Here is an 18431-nt window from a genome sequence, read left to right as displayed (position 1 = left end):
ACGTAAATACAAAATTCTCTGAATGTGTTATGAGTTCTAATCTAATAGGTGTGTCTTATTTCTAAGATTGTAAAAGAGCCTATTTATAGGCTAAATTAGTAAGTCAAATAAACTATACTAATAAATGCTAAATATATTATATTAATAAATACTAAATCTTCTAGAAAGAAAATATATTTTTGTTTAACTTGACTTGCAAGCAATTTCTTAAAATTTGGGTCACACAATTCTAACAGACTGTCAGGCATATTTCAATAGCCATTTGGTTAAGAGAGCATTATTACGAGTAACGAGCAGTTAAATCCACAACCCCAAGTCTACCAAGGTTCATCTCAGTACATACTTTCTTCCAACTCACACGGGCTATTTTGCGCGCATCAGCGAACCCTCCCCCTCCCCATAAGAAGTTTCTTCGATTAAATCTATCTTATACACCACACCTTTAGGAAATTTAAAAATAGACATAAAATACATTGGAAGAAAAGAGACAAGTCGAGCAGCAAAAGAAAGGTGCTAACTTTCGAAAACATTTAGCAATAATAGGCTCCCAAACCTCCTCCTTTGGATTTATACCCAACGGAATACCAAGATGACAAACCAAGAACGTACCGATTTCATAGCCCCATAACTCAGCCACTTCCCTTATAAAACTCTCCTCCATACCAATGGCATGCAAACAGCTTGGATTTCTTGTAGTTTATATGAAGACCTGAAAAGATCTCAAAATGATGTAATATGTTTTTCATGACAGTCCACTCACCGTTTAAGAAGAGGATGGCGTCGGTGTGTCAACTCAAGACCATCAAAATTAACATCAAGCTCGACAGCTTTGCTGATTAATAGATTAAGAACTTCCGCTACAATAGTGAAAGAGGATCATATCAAAACAGAAACAGTAGTAGTCAAACACTCCAATATCTCTCTAATTTGATCCAAATCCCATCGCAACCATAACACTATCTATGAAGCCCTCATATTCTTTTTCGAATTCGAACTTCAGAATAATACCTCCAACGTTCTTTTTTTCACCAATGAATGAATGATTTCATTTGTTAAAAGCACTCCATCCAAGATATAATGAATGTCGATTGAGTGTCCCCAACCACCTGGAGCCTCTTCATAAACTTAATTTTCTAAAGAGAGTGTCCCCAAGCGCCAGCGGACTCTCAACTTCTCCTTCACTTACAAATCCTTAAAAAGGCTTCAATCTCACCTTTGAGAAAAAGACCAACCTTGAGAATACAACTCGAAACTTAAATAATGGTGTCAAATAATAATAAAGGTAAAACTATCTAATTAGTCATTAAACTATGAACATTTTCAATTTGATCACTAAACTTAAACTATTGATCGTGCTATTAAGTTGGAAATGGTTGGATGACATGGCTGTTATAAACTACATGAATGATCACTCAACTATGAGAGTATTTTTATTTTGGTCACCCAACTATAATGTTTTTTAGCTTTGCCACTAAAGTTCTTGAAATTAGATTTTTGTCATCCTATTATTAAGTTGATAACAAAAGTTTGACGTGGCCTTTTTATTGGTCTAATAAAAAAATTTGCCTTTCAATATTTATACTTTCTATCAATTTAGTCTTAATTCTAGAGAAATCTAATAAATTTAGCCATCAACATTTACAAAATTTGTTAACATAATCATAATTATTGTAGCCTTTTCTTTTCTCTTTGCCTATTCTTTTATGCTCTTAGCTAGTGTTATTTAATGTAGGAAAACTCAACGTTTTTAGTTTTCCGGCCTAAAAATATCATAAGTTGTCAAATAAAAAAGTGGTCCGTTGGTGCCAAAAAATTCAAATTTTACTAGCGTCAAATAAAAAAAAGATTAAAAACTTTCAATTACCAAATACTAATAAGAATATTTAGGATTAAATTTATTGATTGTTTATAATTAGAAATAAATTGATAGAACATATAAATATAAAAGAGAAAAATTATTATTATGCCGGTAAAAAAAGACCGAATCAAACTTCCGTTATCAACTTAACAGAATTAGGACTAAAAATCTAAATTTGAAAACTTTAGTAACTAAATAAAAAAAATTAGTTGGATACGCAAAACAGAGAAACTCTCATAGTTGAGTGACCATTCATGTAGTTTATAACGGTCAGTCATCCAGCCGTTTCAGACTTAACGGCATAGGGACTAAAAAACGATTCCAAATAATTTAATGATCAAATTGAAAATTTTCATAGTTCAGTGACCAAACTAAAAAGATGTGAAAAGTTGAGTGATTAATTAGAGAGTTCACCATAATAAGAAACCTGAAAAACAGCGTTGTAAGAGAGAGAAACTGAACACCGTATCGTTGAAGTTAGTCTCCCATATTTCAAATTGAAAAACACAAAGACAAAAATTGATCTGGTCTGACAAATACCCTTCTCTTTCTCTTTTTTTCCCAGCAATGGGATCGATTGGGATGAGAGAGAGAGTGCGTTTTGTTCTTGGATATTGCATTCTTCCTCGTTTTTCATTCGCTCAGTATCATTATTATAGTCTTTCTGTTTCACATCCTTTCCGCCTTTTGTTTTCGTTACTACTACTACTACTACTATTAATTTTTAATATTTCTCAACCATCTTTCATCTGTATTCTTCTTTTTCCTTTATTTAAGCTTTCGTCTATCTACCATTACTATTTTCATCACGACACCACTAAGGCTATTATCTTTTAAGTATTTCTTTTGGAAATCTAACCGCACATCTTAATCACACACTCACCACTACCACATTGATTCTTTATTCTGAGAGAGACAGACAAGTAGCTTCTCCTTATATTTTTTCTTTCTTTGTTTAGAGAGAGAAATACTTTGTTTGTAGTACTAATTAATGTCTAATAGTTTAGTAAAGTAAATTCATTTTTTATTTTCGTCTATCCCTAGTTTAGAGAGTGAATCCCCCCTGTGTTTTCCTCTTCTTTGATTTTCTAGCTGTTGAAGCTCTTTCATGATCTCATTCTCAATGTTTTAGAGAGTGAAATTCTGTTTCACCTTTGTTGAATTTCTTGGGATTTTTATTCTCACCTTGAAAAATGGAGACTGGTGGTATTAGTGGCGGAGATGGAGGTAGTTCTGAAGGCGAGAAGAAGAAGCCTCAGGAAGGAGAAGCAAAAGTCAAACGGAAAATGAAGACCGCTTCTCAGCTTGAAGTTCTAGAGAAAACATATGCCAGTTTGTTTTACTGTCTCACTCATTTCTGTCTCGATGTTTTTTTTTTTTGGTTGCGGTTAATATGTTGTAAATTTGCTCATTTATGCTTTTTCAGCGGAAATGTACCCGTCCGAAGCTACGCGGGCGGAATTATCGGTGCAATTGGGGCTTTCTGATAGACAGTTACAGATGTGGTTCTGCCACCGCCGGCTAAAGGATAGGAAGGCGGCGCCGTTGAAGCGTCAAAGGAAGGATTCCACGTCGTCAGCTCACCTTGTTGGAGTTGCGGGAGAAGAAATGGGAGGTTCTGAGGCGGGAAATGAACATGGATTAGGAGGGTCCAGTTTGTTGGGGCATGGGCTGGACCTGAAAAGGGTGGTTCCAAGAGCTGGAATGACTATTCCAAGGTATTACGAGATGCCTCACTCGATGGCAGAGCTTGAGCTTCGGGCTATAAAATTTGCGGAATTACAGCTGGGTGAGCCTATAAGGGATGATGGTCCTATGTTTGGGATGGAGTTTGATCCTTTGCCACCTGGTGCATTTGGCGCACCAATAGGCAAGTAACTAAAATTGCTCTCCTCTTGCTCAAAAACTGTGAATCTAGTTGTTGAAATTAAGCTTAACTTTTTGACATGGATCTTCTACTCAAGCTAATTTTAGAGTTTTTTTTTTTTTGGTAGGATTTCAACTTGCTTAAACGTCTAGCATCTTGCACTAGGTTTCTGTAACATGTTAATAGTTACCAGCGGAGGTGGATTGCTTCAGGTTAGGAATTCTGAAGAGAAGGTTAAAACTTCCATTGGTTAGGTCAATTGTTGGTCTCAACTCTTACCGGTAAAAGCAATAATGCATGTGTGAAAATAGAGGAAAGAGTAGATAGAACCCTAAGGAGTTAAATAAGGAATGGTTTCTATCAACAATACTTAAAGCATGGTCTAATCTGCATGCGTATTGAGTCACAAATGTACATTTTCTATTGAAGAGTTTAGATTGGTTAACTTTTAAGCTTCAGTGGTTTGATTTTCTATTCTTCCTGAATTGCTTCTATTTTCCTCTCAAATCGTGACATAAAATTATTAGCCATGTACTTAATGATCATCATACTTTCTTTGGTTTTGTGTGTTTAACTGTTGTCTTTTGACTTCAAGTCAACCAGCATTCTACCCATTAAATGTTTATATCTTTTGCTAGGAGCATCAACAGCAGTGCAGCAGAAACAACCTGGGGGGCCTTTTGAGACCAAAATATATGATCGACGGGATACAAAAACAGTCAAGGTTAGATTTTGTTCTTCTCACATCCAAGATGGGTAGGGAACCGCGAATATCCCAATTACTTTCTCCTTCATAATGGTTGCTTTTGCAATGCCTTGCCTCTCTAGGTTTTGTTAGTTTTACTAGCACTAAGGAAAACTATAAATTGGACTACCTATTAACTATAACTAGACTTTGGGCAATCTGCGCACACAAAACTTTTCTGTATCTCATAATTTGACTTTGGGCAAGTCTCAGATTGTCTTGGGTTCTTTTATATGTTGAATATTATATTCCTGTTAAATACTTGATTTATTAAATAAGTTCAATTGATATAATAGAAAAGAATTCTGTTGATTCATTCATCTTCTTGATTTAACCTGCTGCTTCTTCAATAATCTGATTATGTGATTTGGCAAGCTTCACCTGTATATCATTCTAGAACTCTTTTACATTATTCAAAATGAAGTGTATTGACAAGAAATTAACAGAACCTATCGCATCCTCAGGGTTCGGTGAGGGCTGTTTGTGAATATCAGTTTCTCCTAGAGCAGCCCACCGTTAGAACTGAAACATATGGGAGATTTCCCCTATCCGTAAACTACGGTTTACCCACCGATGGTCCAAATGCCAGAGCCTTATCATTGGCTGCTGGGTCTTCATCTTTGCTTGGGAATGAACAAGAACAACCTGGATATGGTTTTCCAGGTCAGATACCAAATTTGAATCTTTTGCCTCAACAAAGCAGGCCAGGGCATCTCTTACCTACTGCTTCTGGAGAATATGATTATGTTTCACGAACAAACACTTCAACAAATACTGCTCTCGATGCTAATATTGGTTCTCACCCAATTTCTGCACTGGGAAGTCCATTTGTGTCATCCGACAGGAGGGTCTGTCTTGATGATGATGTTTTGCGCAAAGAGAGGAAGCGCAAGGTGTACTGTTATTTGTAATGAAGTACCCTCATGGCTATTAATCGTAGAATGTTATATCATGAATCTTCATCTATGTTTTGTAGGGTGAAGAAGATAGAATTGCACGTGAAATTGAAGCTCATGAGAAAAGAATTAGAAGGGAGCTTGAAAAACAGGATATGTTGAAGCGAAAGGTTTGGCTTACTAGTGTACCTTTTTCTTGGTCTGTGAGGTTTATGAGTTATGCACTAATACTTCTTTTGTATGTAAAGAGAGAAGAGCAAATAAGAAAAGAAATGCGGAGACATGAACATGAAAAGCGGAAGGAAGAGGAGAGGCTGCTACGTGAAAAGCATCGGGAGGAGGAGAGATACCAGAGAGAGCAGAGGCGTGAGCTAGAGCGTAGGGAGAAGTTCTTGATGAAAGAATCTATTAGAGTAAGCCTTGGAGCATTTTGTTTTAAGTATTTTCAAACTCTAGCATATGAGTTTAGGGCATAATTATATCTCTATATGTACTAAGGCTGAGAGATTGCGACAAAAAGAAGAACTGCGTAAAGAAAAGGAGGCAGCCAGGCTTAGAGCTGCTAATGAGAGAGCTATTGCTCGTAAACTAGCTAAAGAATCGATGGAACCTGTAGAGGATGAATACTTGGAACTCATGGAGATAGCTACATCAAGCCAAGGGCTGTCTTTAACACTGCCACTCGGCTTTGAAGCCTTGCAAAATCTTGATATATTTAGAGGTAGGTTATTTTTGGATATTCCTTTGCCACATTCTACCATCTTTTAAACGCTTTGGTTCTGTCGGTTTAGTGAAGGTTACTTTGATCTTTAGTGGAAGTATGTGACTTTTTATTTGATCCATGATTCTTTAAATTAATTCGTTTTATATTCTTCTGACTGGTATGATTCCCTTATTGAACTAAGAATCTCTTCTGATGAATGCTTGTGGGTCTTGGTTCTGTCTGTATCGTCTGAATTGTGACAGCTAAAAAGGTGTCATTTTTTCTTTGTATGTTACTAGTCTAAATTGCATACCTTTGTTTATTGTCCAAAGTTTGAACATCTGAACCATCAATCTTGTGGGACTATGCCTTGACTGCCCACTGGTATTTTTTGCTTGCCTGGTGTGAGTTTTCAGCTTGGCAACTGTTTTATGTATTTCCTTTTTCCTGTTTTAGATAAGCTGTGTGAGTTTCCGCCCAAAACAGTGCAATTGAAGAGACCTTTCTCAATTCAACCGTGGAATGGTTCTGAGGAGAATGTAGGGAATCTTCTCATGGTGAGCTTGTGTAGTTGTTTTCTTAGAGGATATTTTCGTGGCCTTTTGTTTTTCTGATAAGGAGATGATCTTTAATTGACTGAAGCCTAATAGCACGTCAGAAAGTGCACATATTACATTGAGACTGTCATTCAGAAGTTACAATCATATAGTATCCTGTTTGATTTAATCAATCTGTCTCGTAATATGTTTACTGATTATTGATTGAAGTAAGCAAAATCTTAAAGGTTCTTTTGTTAAATTTTGCATCCTGTTTACTGTTTTTTGTTTTCTTATTTTTTAACATGCCTGGCTGCATGTTTTTCAATTCAAAAAAAAAAAAAACCTGAAAAGATAAACAAAGTTTTCAGAGTTATTGGAAGCAAAAGAGAAAGAAAGAAAGCGTTTCCATCTGTTTTGGATACAAAATTTACAAGTAGGACCCTGTTATCTGCTGTGAACAGTACCCTGTTATATGAGCAGTGTCACCTTTTATTGTCAAAAGTGACACATGGTGACTAAGTTATTGATGACAAATGTCTTACTCAAACCAGCCATTCCATTCCATTTTCTTGTCCTATCTTTTAACAACTGCTATGTTTCCTTTTATCAGAAATTGAGAAAAAAAGGAGAATAGAACTCTTGAAAGTAAAAACATGAAAATTGGCCAAGTTACCAAATGATGCCTTGTCTGAAGTGGTTAATTTTCTGGTTTCTACCCTGAATTTCCGTTCTTTTATGTTATTGTGAAGTCCATCTAAGGGCAAGCTTTTATATCATATGCATTTATAAGCATTATCATTTATCATTTTCTCTATATGTGTAATCAGGTTAAGGGTTGTGTTTCCTTCCCCTTGGTGGTTTGCCGAAACTCTCTATACTATTGTTGATTGAAGATGAAAATTTGTTGATAGTTATTGGCTGTGTTATGTTTTCTAATGTTCTGTTTGAAATTATGCGCATGCATCACATCTTTTTAGCTGCCAATTTATAATGTATGGCTATGTATTGTATTTATCAAGGTTTGAATTGTGATGAATATTTTAGGTCTGGAGGTTCTTAATTACCTTTGCAGATGTTCTTGGACTTTGGCCTTTTACTCTGGATGAGCTTGTCCAAGCTTTTCATGACTATGTAAGTTGTCTTTTTTCCCTACCTTTCTCCTTTGAAAAGAGATTTTTGTATTGATTTAATTCTACTAGGAGCTATGATCCTTTTTAGCATATTTTCTTTGATATGGATCTGCACTTTTTCTCTTGGATGTTTCAGGATCCAAGGTTGTTGGGTGAGATACATGTTGCTCTTCTTAGATCTATTATCAAAGATATTGAGGATGTTGCACGAACACCTTCAACTGGGGCAGGAGCAAGTCAAAACAGTGCTGCTAACCCTGGAGGTGGGCATCCACAGATTGTTGAAGGGGTAAGCTATAAGCTATTAATTGTTTATGGTTAGGGTCGTTTCTTACTGATAAACTTTCTCCATTACTTTCCTGTGTTACACCCTATATTTAGGCATACGCTTGGGGCTTTGACATACGCAGCTGGCAACGCCACTTAAATGTGTTGACATGGCCCGAAATATTGCGGCAGTTTGCTCTGTCTGCTGGATTTGGGCCGCAGCTGAAGAAAAGAAATATTGAGCAGGCATATCTTTGTGATGGAAATGAGGTGCTTTTCTTTGTCAGTTGGTTATGTGGTCCTTTATCTTTTTAGTTGAAGAGTCATCTGTGCTTTCATGTTTATTATTATTATTATTATTATTATTTTCCTTTTTGATTAAATGAGAGTCATATTCATCCAAAGAAGTTGGGTAGTCTGCTACAAAGAGTAGCAGCTGCACTAAGCAGCAGCTGTTCATGACATCAGGAAGTGAACAATAAGAACTGCAAGCTATTCTTATGGTCTTAACTAAAGTTGTGATGACTTGTCTGGTTATATAGTTGTGACTTTTGATTGTAATGGTTGCCATTTTGCTTATGTAATGAGTACTGCTTGTGTATTTTACTTGATAAGAATATTATGCATAATTGAATTTTTTGAGGGAGCTATCCTAGTTTTCATCCTTCAATAGGAGAATCTTGGGTGCGATTTGTTTAAGCTATTTCTACTTTTTTAGCCTTGACTGATCAAGTTGGGAATGCTACTGAGAAGTTCTGAATTACATTGAAAGTTTGCTTCTCCATGGAGTTCTGAAAGCTCAATGCTGTAGTAGATCTTACAATGCTTTTAGTTATATCACTCCTTAGCTGAATGGATGATTGGTCAAGACAGCAGATGATAAAACCATATTTTTTATTGTCACTCAACTATTGTTGGATTGGACTGGGTTGGTTGGTGTGAACTATTAGTGAACAGAAAAGGTTAAAGATGGGGTATTTCTTGCCATACGACCTATATTGCCTCTAAGAGTGCATTAATATTTTCTGAACATGTGGCTCAGTGTGCACAGAAAATGCAAATGGGTGCTGAACTTGCTTTGGATGGTTCAGTGTTTTCTCCTATGAGAATCAGATTGATTAAACTTCAATTAGCTTTGCTTGAGGTCCGTGCCTTCTCATTTGCACCTCTCCTTAGATTTGAGAGAAAGGTAGTGAAGAGGGATTTTTGGTTAGTTAAAATCATAAATATGGGTTTATGACCTAGGCATTCTTGTAGCTTGAGCTCATTGACAAAATGAAAAGGCAAGTATAGGGTGACAAGTGGTCTAAGGAGTCCCTTCTAGTTTCTGAGCTTTTACTTCCTTTATTTTAGAATGTCGTGCTCTTTTTGGGCAGTTTATTTGATTCATAAATGACGGACCTCTGATTGCAGTTATAACCATAAGCCATGACAATATCTTTTAAGTATTTATTATCCAATATTTTTGCGGCTTAGCATTGTCCTCTTGCAGGTTTCTATTCCATTCGAAGCTCTTCAATCCACTTGGACTGATGACTACCGAAATTCTTGGGGTATGAAGCTGGACTCTTCAACAACAGCTGAAGAGCTTCTTCAGGTTTGTGTGCCAGGCGCATTTATTGTGTTAATCATCTCTTAACTTTAAAAGTTCCCTCACTGTTATTGGTTCATAACCAAGAAAGAAGAGTACCCGTCATCTAACTGTTGCTCTGCATGGCATTACTTTCTCTTGTTCGAAATGGATAAGGAATAAATTCTTGGTATTGAGAAGATTCAAAAGAAAATGATAAGATTGGACATGAAAGTGAAAGGGAAGAGAAGAAGGCAATAACGGGATAAAAGGAACATAGAGCTAGGAGAAATTAGAAGAGAAGAGGAGAATGCGGGATTTGAAGCCTTACAATTGTTGTTTCTTTTATTTGATACAAGCTCACCAGGTGTGAAAACCTAAGCATAATGGAAAAGGTGTAGGATCTTGGTAATTGTTTTCTATTCTACTTAAATGGCTTCTGTCATGCAAGCTTTAGTTCCATATCATTTAGTAATAATGTGTCATTCTAATCCTTTTGCAAAGACATGCTGAATCAGCAGGGTGTTTCTTGTTTCTTTCCTAATCTTTTGTTTTTGTTAAGAAGTTGGGTTACTTACTCTTGTGCCCATTTTAGATCTTGACACTGCTGGAAAGTTCCATCAGGAGGGATTATTTATCCTCAAAATTTGAGACTACAAGTGAAGTACTGTCTCCATCTAACCTGTCAGGACATCATGTTGATTATTCTTTCAATCTTGAGGCTGTTCCTGTACTTCCATGGATTCCAAAAACAACAGCTGCTGTGGCTCTGAGGCTTATGGAATTCAATGCGGCTATCTCCTACACACTTACCCAGGGGGCAGAGACTAAGAGGGACAGGGGAGCTGAAGAATTTATGGTAAGCACTGCCTTTTGCATTGTGATTAATTCATGAATATATAAAGCAGAAAATAATATCCTCAATAAATAGAAGAATGATGAGATTTGGATTCCTTTTGGCATGGATTAGCATTGTGAAAATGCTCTTTTATAAGTATACAATTTTCTTTTGGTACAAGGAAAAGCAATATGGCACAAACTTGAAATTTCCACCTGAAAGGACACCCAAGCATTTGGCTCAAGGCTGGTGCATGTGTTTGAGTTGGGTTTGAATCACTTTCCGTCTTTTCATTTTTTCTCAAATCAACAAAATATAAATGAATTTCTACTAATCCTCATTTCCTTTTGACCTGAGTTAAGTTTTTTACTAATCCTCATCTTTTCATTATCCAGCTTTTCAGCGAACTAGTTAAACCCAACATAATTAGTAATTGAACCAGTTTAGGTTCACTTTTAATAATTGATAAGACTTGAACTCTTAAACTTTTTTTTAATCAAATACTGTATCATTAAACCAACTGTTTTTTTTGTTAAATATTTACTATATTTAATACGTATTCAATTATTAAAATAATGTATTTTGTATTTAAGTAATTTTTTCAACTGGATTGGCTGGTTGAATTGAAATTGGCAACTTCACCTATTCAACCTCTTGTCTGGGTTTTACTTGCTAGGTTTGGGGTTCTGTCCTGCTATATACTTAGCTTCTTACCGTGAGTACCACATTTAACCTCCAAGAGTTGGGCATTTGTTGGATGTATCTTGAAGAATTGTCAGTTATATTTGAAATAATATATAGTACAATTGTTTTTTGTTTTTCTTATGACGCTTGAAACTAATTATTCTCAATTTTTTCTGTTTTCTTTCAAGGAACTTCCCCCATCTAAGTATGCTTTTGTGAAGAACCACCAAGATGATGAGACAATGCAGACTCCAAATCAAGTAAAGTATCTACAAAAAGCAAGCTGGGATGATGTAGGGATAGGATTTTCTGGTTCTGGCCGCGGGGAAGTTCGTAGGAGGGGACTTGGAGTCATATGTGGTGGAAGATATCAGAGAAGGCCTGCTAATTCTAGATCTGGATCTAGAAAGAGGATTGCAACTGCAAAGAGTGGGAGATTAAGGCCAGTAGTGGAATGGAAATCACGGTCACAACGGCAGGGAGGGCGTAACCATGGTCGACGAAGCAGCAGAAGGCCAAAAGTGGCAAATAGAATGGTTGAGAGTGCTGGTGAGGGAGAGAGCCGGAAGGAAATTATGGGGAAATCATCCAGAAGTTGTGGAATGAATGCTTGGAATGGAGATGAAGTAGCCTTATTAGAAACAGGGACTGCTGATAATGGTAGAAGCTCTGAAAGCTCAGGATACAAGGATGAAATAAGAGATGAATGTGATTACGAGGCAGTAGATGAGTATGGTGGTGGTTTCAATGGCAAAGATGATGATGGGGAGGGAAGTGATTACGATATAGATGATGGTGAGGAGGCTGAGATTGAAGAAAGAAATTTGAATGGAGGGTATATAAAGGAGAATTCAGTTGAGGGGGTGAGGGATGCAGCAGATGATCTACCATACGGATATTCAACAGAAGGATGTTCAGGGTTCAGTGAGTGAAGAACTTGGTTGAAATGCTTAGAGGACGGTTTCTGAGAGGTAAACAGTGGTTTATGGTGTTCACTGACCAACAAGAATATAATGGTTCTAGATAGGGAGGAAATTTTAACCATGTAAAGCACCTCCTCCGTGCTTGCTATAATACAATACAATTACCAGCCTCTGTTTCTTATGAGAATCGGAACTTTGCGTGGTTAATGACACTGTTATCGTAAATTTGGGAAAAAAAATACTGTAGTTGCAACTTAAATGCTTTATCTTTATTTTAGTACTGAGTTTTTGCCCTCAAATTATACAAAAAAAATATATATAGTTTTTTTTTCTGTTTCGGCATCATTAGCCCTCCAACTTCTAATTTGTCATTAGATAGAAAAGAGAATGACGGGATGATTGATGTTGATAATGGTATTCACATGATAATTCATATGTAACATCAATAATTAATTCAATAATTAATTAATTTCATAAAGTGTTTTTTAAAAATTCAAAAAATATTAGCAATATAATTGAAAAAATAGGTAAAATTTTCAAATCAAAAGAACAAAGGTTCAAAAAACATGATTCACTTCTAGCCTCGTAAACTTAGAGGCGTTCATGAGCCGGATTTAGATTGGGCTCAACTAAAATTTTAAGCCTATTTATTAAGCTTGGATTTGTCTAAGCCCGGCTCAGATAAAATCATACAATTATAAAAAAAAATAGGATTCAACAATACATCAAATATGAAAGAATGGTATTATAATTATAAAAATTCAAATAATTTTTTTTATAATTTTTTACCATTTTGATTAATAATTTTTATAATAATAATTTTTTTATAGTTTTCAACTAATCTAAAATGAATTTGAACCAAAAGTTGTCCAAATTCAAATGAACCTAGACAACCTTTGTCTAAGTACATTCTAAATGTGCATATATATATATTATTTTTATAATTTTATAATTCTTTTAAGATTTTTCATATTTAATTTTTATAATTTTTTTTTGATAATTTTGTACTTATCCAGAATGGATCAAAAGAATTAAATATTAAGCTTGCCAACTACACCGAGACCTCTTTAACATTGGTTTATTAAATATTTCCCTAGTATAATTTACATTTGGAACTATTTGTTTAAAGGTTTATAGTAGATTTATTATCGACACATAATAAATATTATTTCATATGTTTCACTAATAAATATATACATAAATGGTGCATGTAACAAAGTGTTTGTTTCCACTTAATTTAAGTAAAAATAAATAAAAGAGATAGTAGGGGGAAAACCTTTCAAGTAATGGCTATATTCTAAGCACGGAAAAAGGAATATTATATATATATATATATAGGAATAGAAAGGAAAGACTTGTACTTGAAACCTAACATATGGTTAATGTCGTCGAATTAAGGTGTTGAAAATGACGTTGCATGCAATGCAAGGGATACATATATCAAGCGGAAAAGGGTGGTATGTTGGGGAGTCATGGACGTTGCAACTCTCCCAAAACAGTATCACTAGCTGGCGGCTTCAGTCCCAGAGGAAGTGGTTGCCATGGTTTCGATAGAACATCTCCTATAGCTGCATCTATGCTCTCTTTCGACTGTTGCACAACCCACATTGCTTAATTATTTCATAATATTACAAACCATTATCATGCTATTACTTGTATTTAATGTAGGTCCATAGAGTTTTTTAATTTTGCAAACTGCTGATGAGTTCTTTGTTGCCTGCCTTCTCTTTTTTCTTCTTTTTCTATCTTAATCTACTGTATTTTAGACTCTATTATGTCCTTTTATCCCTTCAATAAAGCTTTCTTTGAATGAGAACAAAACCCAGCTTTGGAAATTAATAACATTTTTTTATTTTTAATAAATCTTTTATTCGCCATATTATTTGAGTAAAAATCAATACTGTTTCTCCATCTTTTCTATTTATAACTTTATATTTTTTATAGCCATATAGTAAGCATATAGTATTAGCTTCCAAAACATTTGAATTATATAAGCATACTCATTTATTTGGTCCTTCCACTTAAAAAGAGAGGTTATTTTAGTCTTCAATTTAATTTTCCACCTCTTTTAATTCTTAAACTTGTGCTATTTGACCCAAAATAGATGCAAAAGTTAACATTTGTTAACTTTGTTGACGTGTCATGCACGCGGTACCACATCAACAATTATTTTTTTAGTATTTCTAAAAATTAAAAATTATTTAAAATTATAAAAATTTTAGTTATTTGCTAACGTGACAAACACGTGTATCATGTGGATGTCACGTTAGTAAAGTTAACCAACATTAACTTTTCCATCCATTTTAGGGTAATTTGATAAACAATTCAAGTTTAAGGGCTAAAAAAGACGAAAAATTAAATGAAAGACTAAAATAATTTTTTTTTGTAAAATTGGAGAACCAAATAAGTCATTATACCAATTATCTATAATCTTATAATATATTTAAAAGTCCGAGTTTGATACATTTTTGAAGTGACGAGAATACCTTTTATTGTTAATTATATCACTAAATTAATATTAGAATAATAATTTATTAGTATTACTATGTGATAATAATAAAATTAATATAAATCAATAGAGTGGTATATTAATGTGAAATTAATTAATTTAATCGTATCTTTTAAAAGTTATACTTAAAAAAATATTATTCTATTAATTAATAAAATTATAAATCTATAAAATTATTGAATATAATTGGATAAATAAAAAATAAATTTTTAATTAAATAAATATGATTTCATTTAAAATATGATAATAATTAATAATTTTAAAATTAATTTTTTATAATTAATAAAAAATAAAATGTGAAATTTATATTATATATATAAAAAGATAATATAAACATATTAATAATCTAATTTATAATTTATAAATTTATTTATTTATTCTTAATTTATATGCCAAAACTAAAAAGAAAATAAATTTATTTTATAATTAAATTAAATATTAATTTTTTTATAAATACTAATTGCATCTAAGAAAATTGGTTTGATTCAACTCAAATTTTGACTCGACAAATAGTATGACTCATATCTATTTAAGAAATTAAGACAGAAAAAATTGATCAATTAAGAATTAACATTTTGTATTATCTATGTTTCTAATATTTTTAAATCAATAATATAATTATAATTATCTTTTATTAATAATATTATTTTAAATCTTGATTATAAAATTAGATTCATAACAAATTATAAATATAAAATAATTATACTTTAATCATAATTATTTAGTTAATTTTTTTATTATCAATGGTTATTAGTACTTAATTAGACTTTTGATCTATATTTTAGACTAATTATTACTTAATTATTTTTATAGTTATATACCAATAGAAATTAATATTTAGCACTACATATATAAATATATGCATTAACAAGACATTTTATTCAAAAAAAAACCTCTAAAAAATTATTGAGGAAAAAAAATCATATTTTAGTATCATTTAATAGGTTGTTTCCATCACCAAAAAAAGGTAGGATTTTTATTATTATTTGATATGTTTAGTTATTATTATTTGATATTCGATGATTTTAATAATGTTTGCATAATTGTGAATTTTGTTTACGATTGTGTTGTGAAATATTATGTGTAATAAGATATTAAAGTAATGGGGGAAGCTACTAACCGGATTGAAGTCCATGAGAGGGTGGGGACTTGATCGGACGCCAATGCCGGGGTCTGCCTTGTACATGGTGCCATGGTGCGGTTGAATGCCCGGGACCGGTGCTGCAGCAAATCTCTGCATGCAATGCAAACCACCAAATCAATTTATTTCCAGATGCCAATCCAAAACGCTAGCTAGCAAGTCCTTTTCTTTTTCTTTTTCATCATTCTAAGAAACAAACAGGCCAAGAAGCCTCCAAATTAAACAGCAAGGATTGAGTGGCTGTTTACCCTTGTTGCTAGTGGCAGTGGTTGTGGAAAGCAAGGTGTTCCTGGGCTTATTCCATTTGTTACCTACGGTAAGAGATTACCAAAGATGAAAATAATTACTTATAAGACACATTTGGCTGCACTAGATTATCTATATTATTAAATAAAATTTGGTTGATGTTAACACCAATTTAATTAGAAAATTAAAAAAATTATTTTTATATTTAAAATAAATTATATTATTAATTTATTTTAAATCATAAATTTCAATATTTATTATATGTATTTTTGAGAACACACATTTATTTTATAAATTTATACTTTCCACACGTAATATAAGATTTTTAGTATAAATAAACAGCCTCATTAAACTTTTATACAATATTCGTAATGTGCATTAATTTGTGGTGATCAATATTCATCCGTTATACTTTAATTAGGTGCAGAGAAAAAGGAGCTTACACGTTTGGGGTGGTGGTGCCAATACGAGGGGCCTGCTCGCGGAGGTTCCCACGTAGGCCGTGGTGGTGGCGGTGGGGGGGCTAGATGTTTAGGCCATAAGTGGATTAGGGATTGGTCCACGGTGGGATGACCCCATACATGCAAAGGCCTAAAGTGGTGGTGCAAGGGTGACGACGGTGACATAGGCGGAAAACCCATAGTGGGTGCAAGCCAAGGATTCTTGTCTCTCTTGCCTCCACCTGCTGGAGTGGTGGCAGCACCACAGATTTGAGTCTTTTGGGTCCAGCTTGCTACAGTCGCCGCCTCACGAGCTAGCAAATGCTTCCGATGAGATCTATATTTCTACACAGCAAAACGTAGTTTATTCATCAATTCAAACCAAGCAAAGCCCTCTCTTTATCAAAACTTCATTTACCATTAAACAAATTAGCAGCTTGTACAGGCTGCAAATGTAAGTAAATATATATATAAAAAAAAGGATGAAGCTGGGAAAAGCGGTAGTAAGGGAAGGGGTAATGAAAGTACTTGAAGATGGCTGGCAATGTTATGGCGAGTGAGACATTGGATTCCCATAAGCTCTAAAATTCTTGAAGGCACCGCCTTATCCAGCCCCAGCTGCTCTACTGCTTGCACGAACCTCCTGTGCAGCTCTGGCGTCCAATCCACCTTCACAAATTTCAACTCATAAACACCACTTCCCAACAATTAAAATCAGCCACCCAACAATCCAACACTTAGAAACTGGGAAAAAATAAAATCGCAAAACATAACTGCCTCTCTCTCGTTGATAATTCACATACTTCCATCTTACTGCCCCTGGAAGTCTGTGAATGGTCCATAATTAAGAGAGAGGAGGCTGCTGCCATTGATATCAAAGAAAACCTTAGAAACTACGAACTACTCTAATCTCTGGTTCAAGTAATTCAGCAATTATACCTTCACTTTTCGTTTCCCTTGGTTGTTATTCTTTGCTTGTGCTGGTGATTTTCTTCCCTTATCAGCATCTTTCGAAGTTGTTTTAACTGCTCTACCTTCCTCTCTTTTGCTAACAATCTCCTCGCCTTTGCTTCTGCTCCAACCTAACGCTGAACCTGAACTTGAACCCGGATCCGAAACCTTACCTTCTTCCTCTTTCCTTTGATTATAACCGTCACACGTTTCTTCTACCGATACGTTCATCTCCGGGTCCTCACCGCCAGGGGCGGGTAATTCCGCGAGAATTTCAGGGTCCATCTCCAAATCCGGCAACACATAACCGTCGACAAATAGATCCTCAAAATCAATACTCTCGAGTAAATTCCCATGGTAGAAGTCAGGGAACTCTTCCGAGCTAATATTGAATCTGAAACTCTCCATCGCTCCTTTGTTCTCATCCTCAGTTGTGTTCCTCAAAGGTGACACAGCTAGCATTAATTCAATTCAATCACTCTCTTTCCCCCTCAAATATTCACCAAAACTACAAAGAAATAGTTATTAAATTCCAAACGTACGTATATGTATTACATGTCTTCTATGCAGATATACACTGTATTTCTAAGAAAATTGATACAGGCTTAAAAGGCCAAGTATTAGATGAAGTATCTGTAGAAATGGGAATATTTTTTTCTGGAACCTGAACTGAGATGGGGAGATGTTTTAAGTAGTTGCCGAGGCTTCCTGCTGCTTCTTGTTTACGCGGAAAGCCAATATTTACTTTTGAGTGTCATTCAACAGTAAGTCTTTTGATGACCAAAACAAAATGTGTCGTTTTCAATTTAGTACGAAAATCATATAGAGTATTCATTAAAAAATTTAGTATTTGGTATATTGGTATTATACTCTTTTTATTTCACAATCAGTTTTAAAAAATGAACATATATCTCTATTTTTTAAATATTTTACTATACTTTTATAATACACTTGTTAACCCCTAGAGTCTAAAAACTCGAGAATGTACTAAAGAATTTTCGTTTATAAAATTAAATAAAACAATTGATAAAGTATATTATAAATATTAAAGTATGTTTTAAATTTGGGTAAACTATAAAAATAATCACTTTTATTTGTCTCAGATTACATTTTAATCACTTATA

The 18431-nt window shown here is 34.2% G+C and overlaps 2 protein-coding genes across 3 annotated transcripts; one reads left to right on the top strand and one right to left on the bottom strand.

Annotated features, from left to right (window-relative positions):
• The first annotated feature begins 2313 nt into the window (after positions 1–2313).
• On the top strand, positions 2314–12279 carry LOC107946181 (homeobox-DDT domain protein RLT2). 2 transcript variants are annotated; one of them, XM_016880406.2, is made up of 14 exons: positions 2314–3190; positions 3285–3728; positions 4364–4449; positions 4935–5363; positions 5447–5536; positions 5615–5779; positions 5865–6087; positions 6526–6626; positions 7653–7739; positions 7875–8027; positions 8120–8275; positions 9498–9602; positions 10171–10434; positions 11286–12279. In XM_016880406.2, the coding sequence occupies exons 1-14, from the start codon at positions 3052–3054 to the stop codon at positions 12027–12029; spliced, it is 3186 nt and encodes a 1061-aa protein (XP_016735895.1). In that variant the 5' UTR covers positions 2314–3051; the 3' UTR covers positions 12030–12279. The 2 variants fall into 2 exon arrangements, with proteins under 2 accessions (XP_016735895.1, XP_016735897.1); XM_016880408.2 differs by having other exon boundaries at positions 2338–3190; positions 4376–4449.
• Positions 12280–13378: 1099 nt separating this feature from the next.
• On the bottom strand, positions 13379–18058 carry LOC107946180 (transcription activator GLK1). The gene is made up of 6 exons (XM_016880405.2): positions 17296–18058; positions 16885–17025; positions 16360–16701; positions 15919–15981; positions 15650–15763; positions 13379–13610 (listed from the first exon to the last, which is right to left on the bottom strand). The coding sequence occupies exons 1-6, from the start codon at positions 17767–17769 to the stop codon at positions 13491–13493; spliced, it is 1254 nt and encodes a 417-aa protein (XP_016735894.2). The 5' UTR covers positions 17770–18058; the 3' UTR covers positions 13379–13490.
• Positions 18059–18431: the final 373 nt, after the last annotated feature.

This window comes from Gossypium hirsutum, chromosome D12 (genome assembly GCF_007990345.1).
Source record: "Gossypium hirsutum isolate 1008001.06 chromosome D12, Gossypium_hirsutum_v2.1, whole genome shotgun sequence".
Lineage (NCBI taxonomy): Eukaryota > Viridiplantae > Streptophyta > Magnoliopsida > Malvales > Malvaceae > Gossypium > Gossypium hirsutum.
This window is presented reverse-complemented; position numbering and strand designations above follow the sequence as displayed.

Excerpts from the sequence above, each read along its gene's own strand:
- LOC107946181 (XM_016880406.2), top strand. The coding sequence starts at position 3,052 with ATGGAGACTGGTGGTATTAGTGGCGGAGATGGAGGTAGTTCTGAAGGC. Across the intron at positions 5,780-5,864 it reads TGATGAAAGAATCTATTAGA|GCTGAGAGATTGCGACAAAA; the intron begins GTAAGCCTTGGA and ends ATATGTACTAAG. Across the intron at positions 8,276-9,497 it reads ATCTTTGTGATGGAAATGAG|GTTTCTATTCCATTCGAAGC; the intron begins GTGCTTTTCTTT and ends GTCCTCTTGCAG.
- LOC107946180 (XM_016880405.2), bottom strand. The coding sequence starts at position 17,769 with ATGCTAGCTGTGTCACCTTTGAGGAACACAACTGAGGATGAGAACAAA. Across the intron at positions 16,702-16,884 it reads ACATTGCCAGCCATCTTCAA|AAATATAGATCTCATCGGAA; the intron begins GTACTTTCATTA and ends TTTGCTGTGTAG. Across the intron at positions 15,764-15,918 it reads CACTGCCACTAGCAACAAGG|AGATTTGCTGCAGCACCGGT; the intron begins GTAAACAGCCAC and ends CATTGCATGCAG.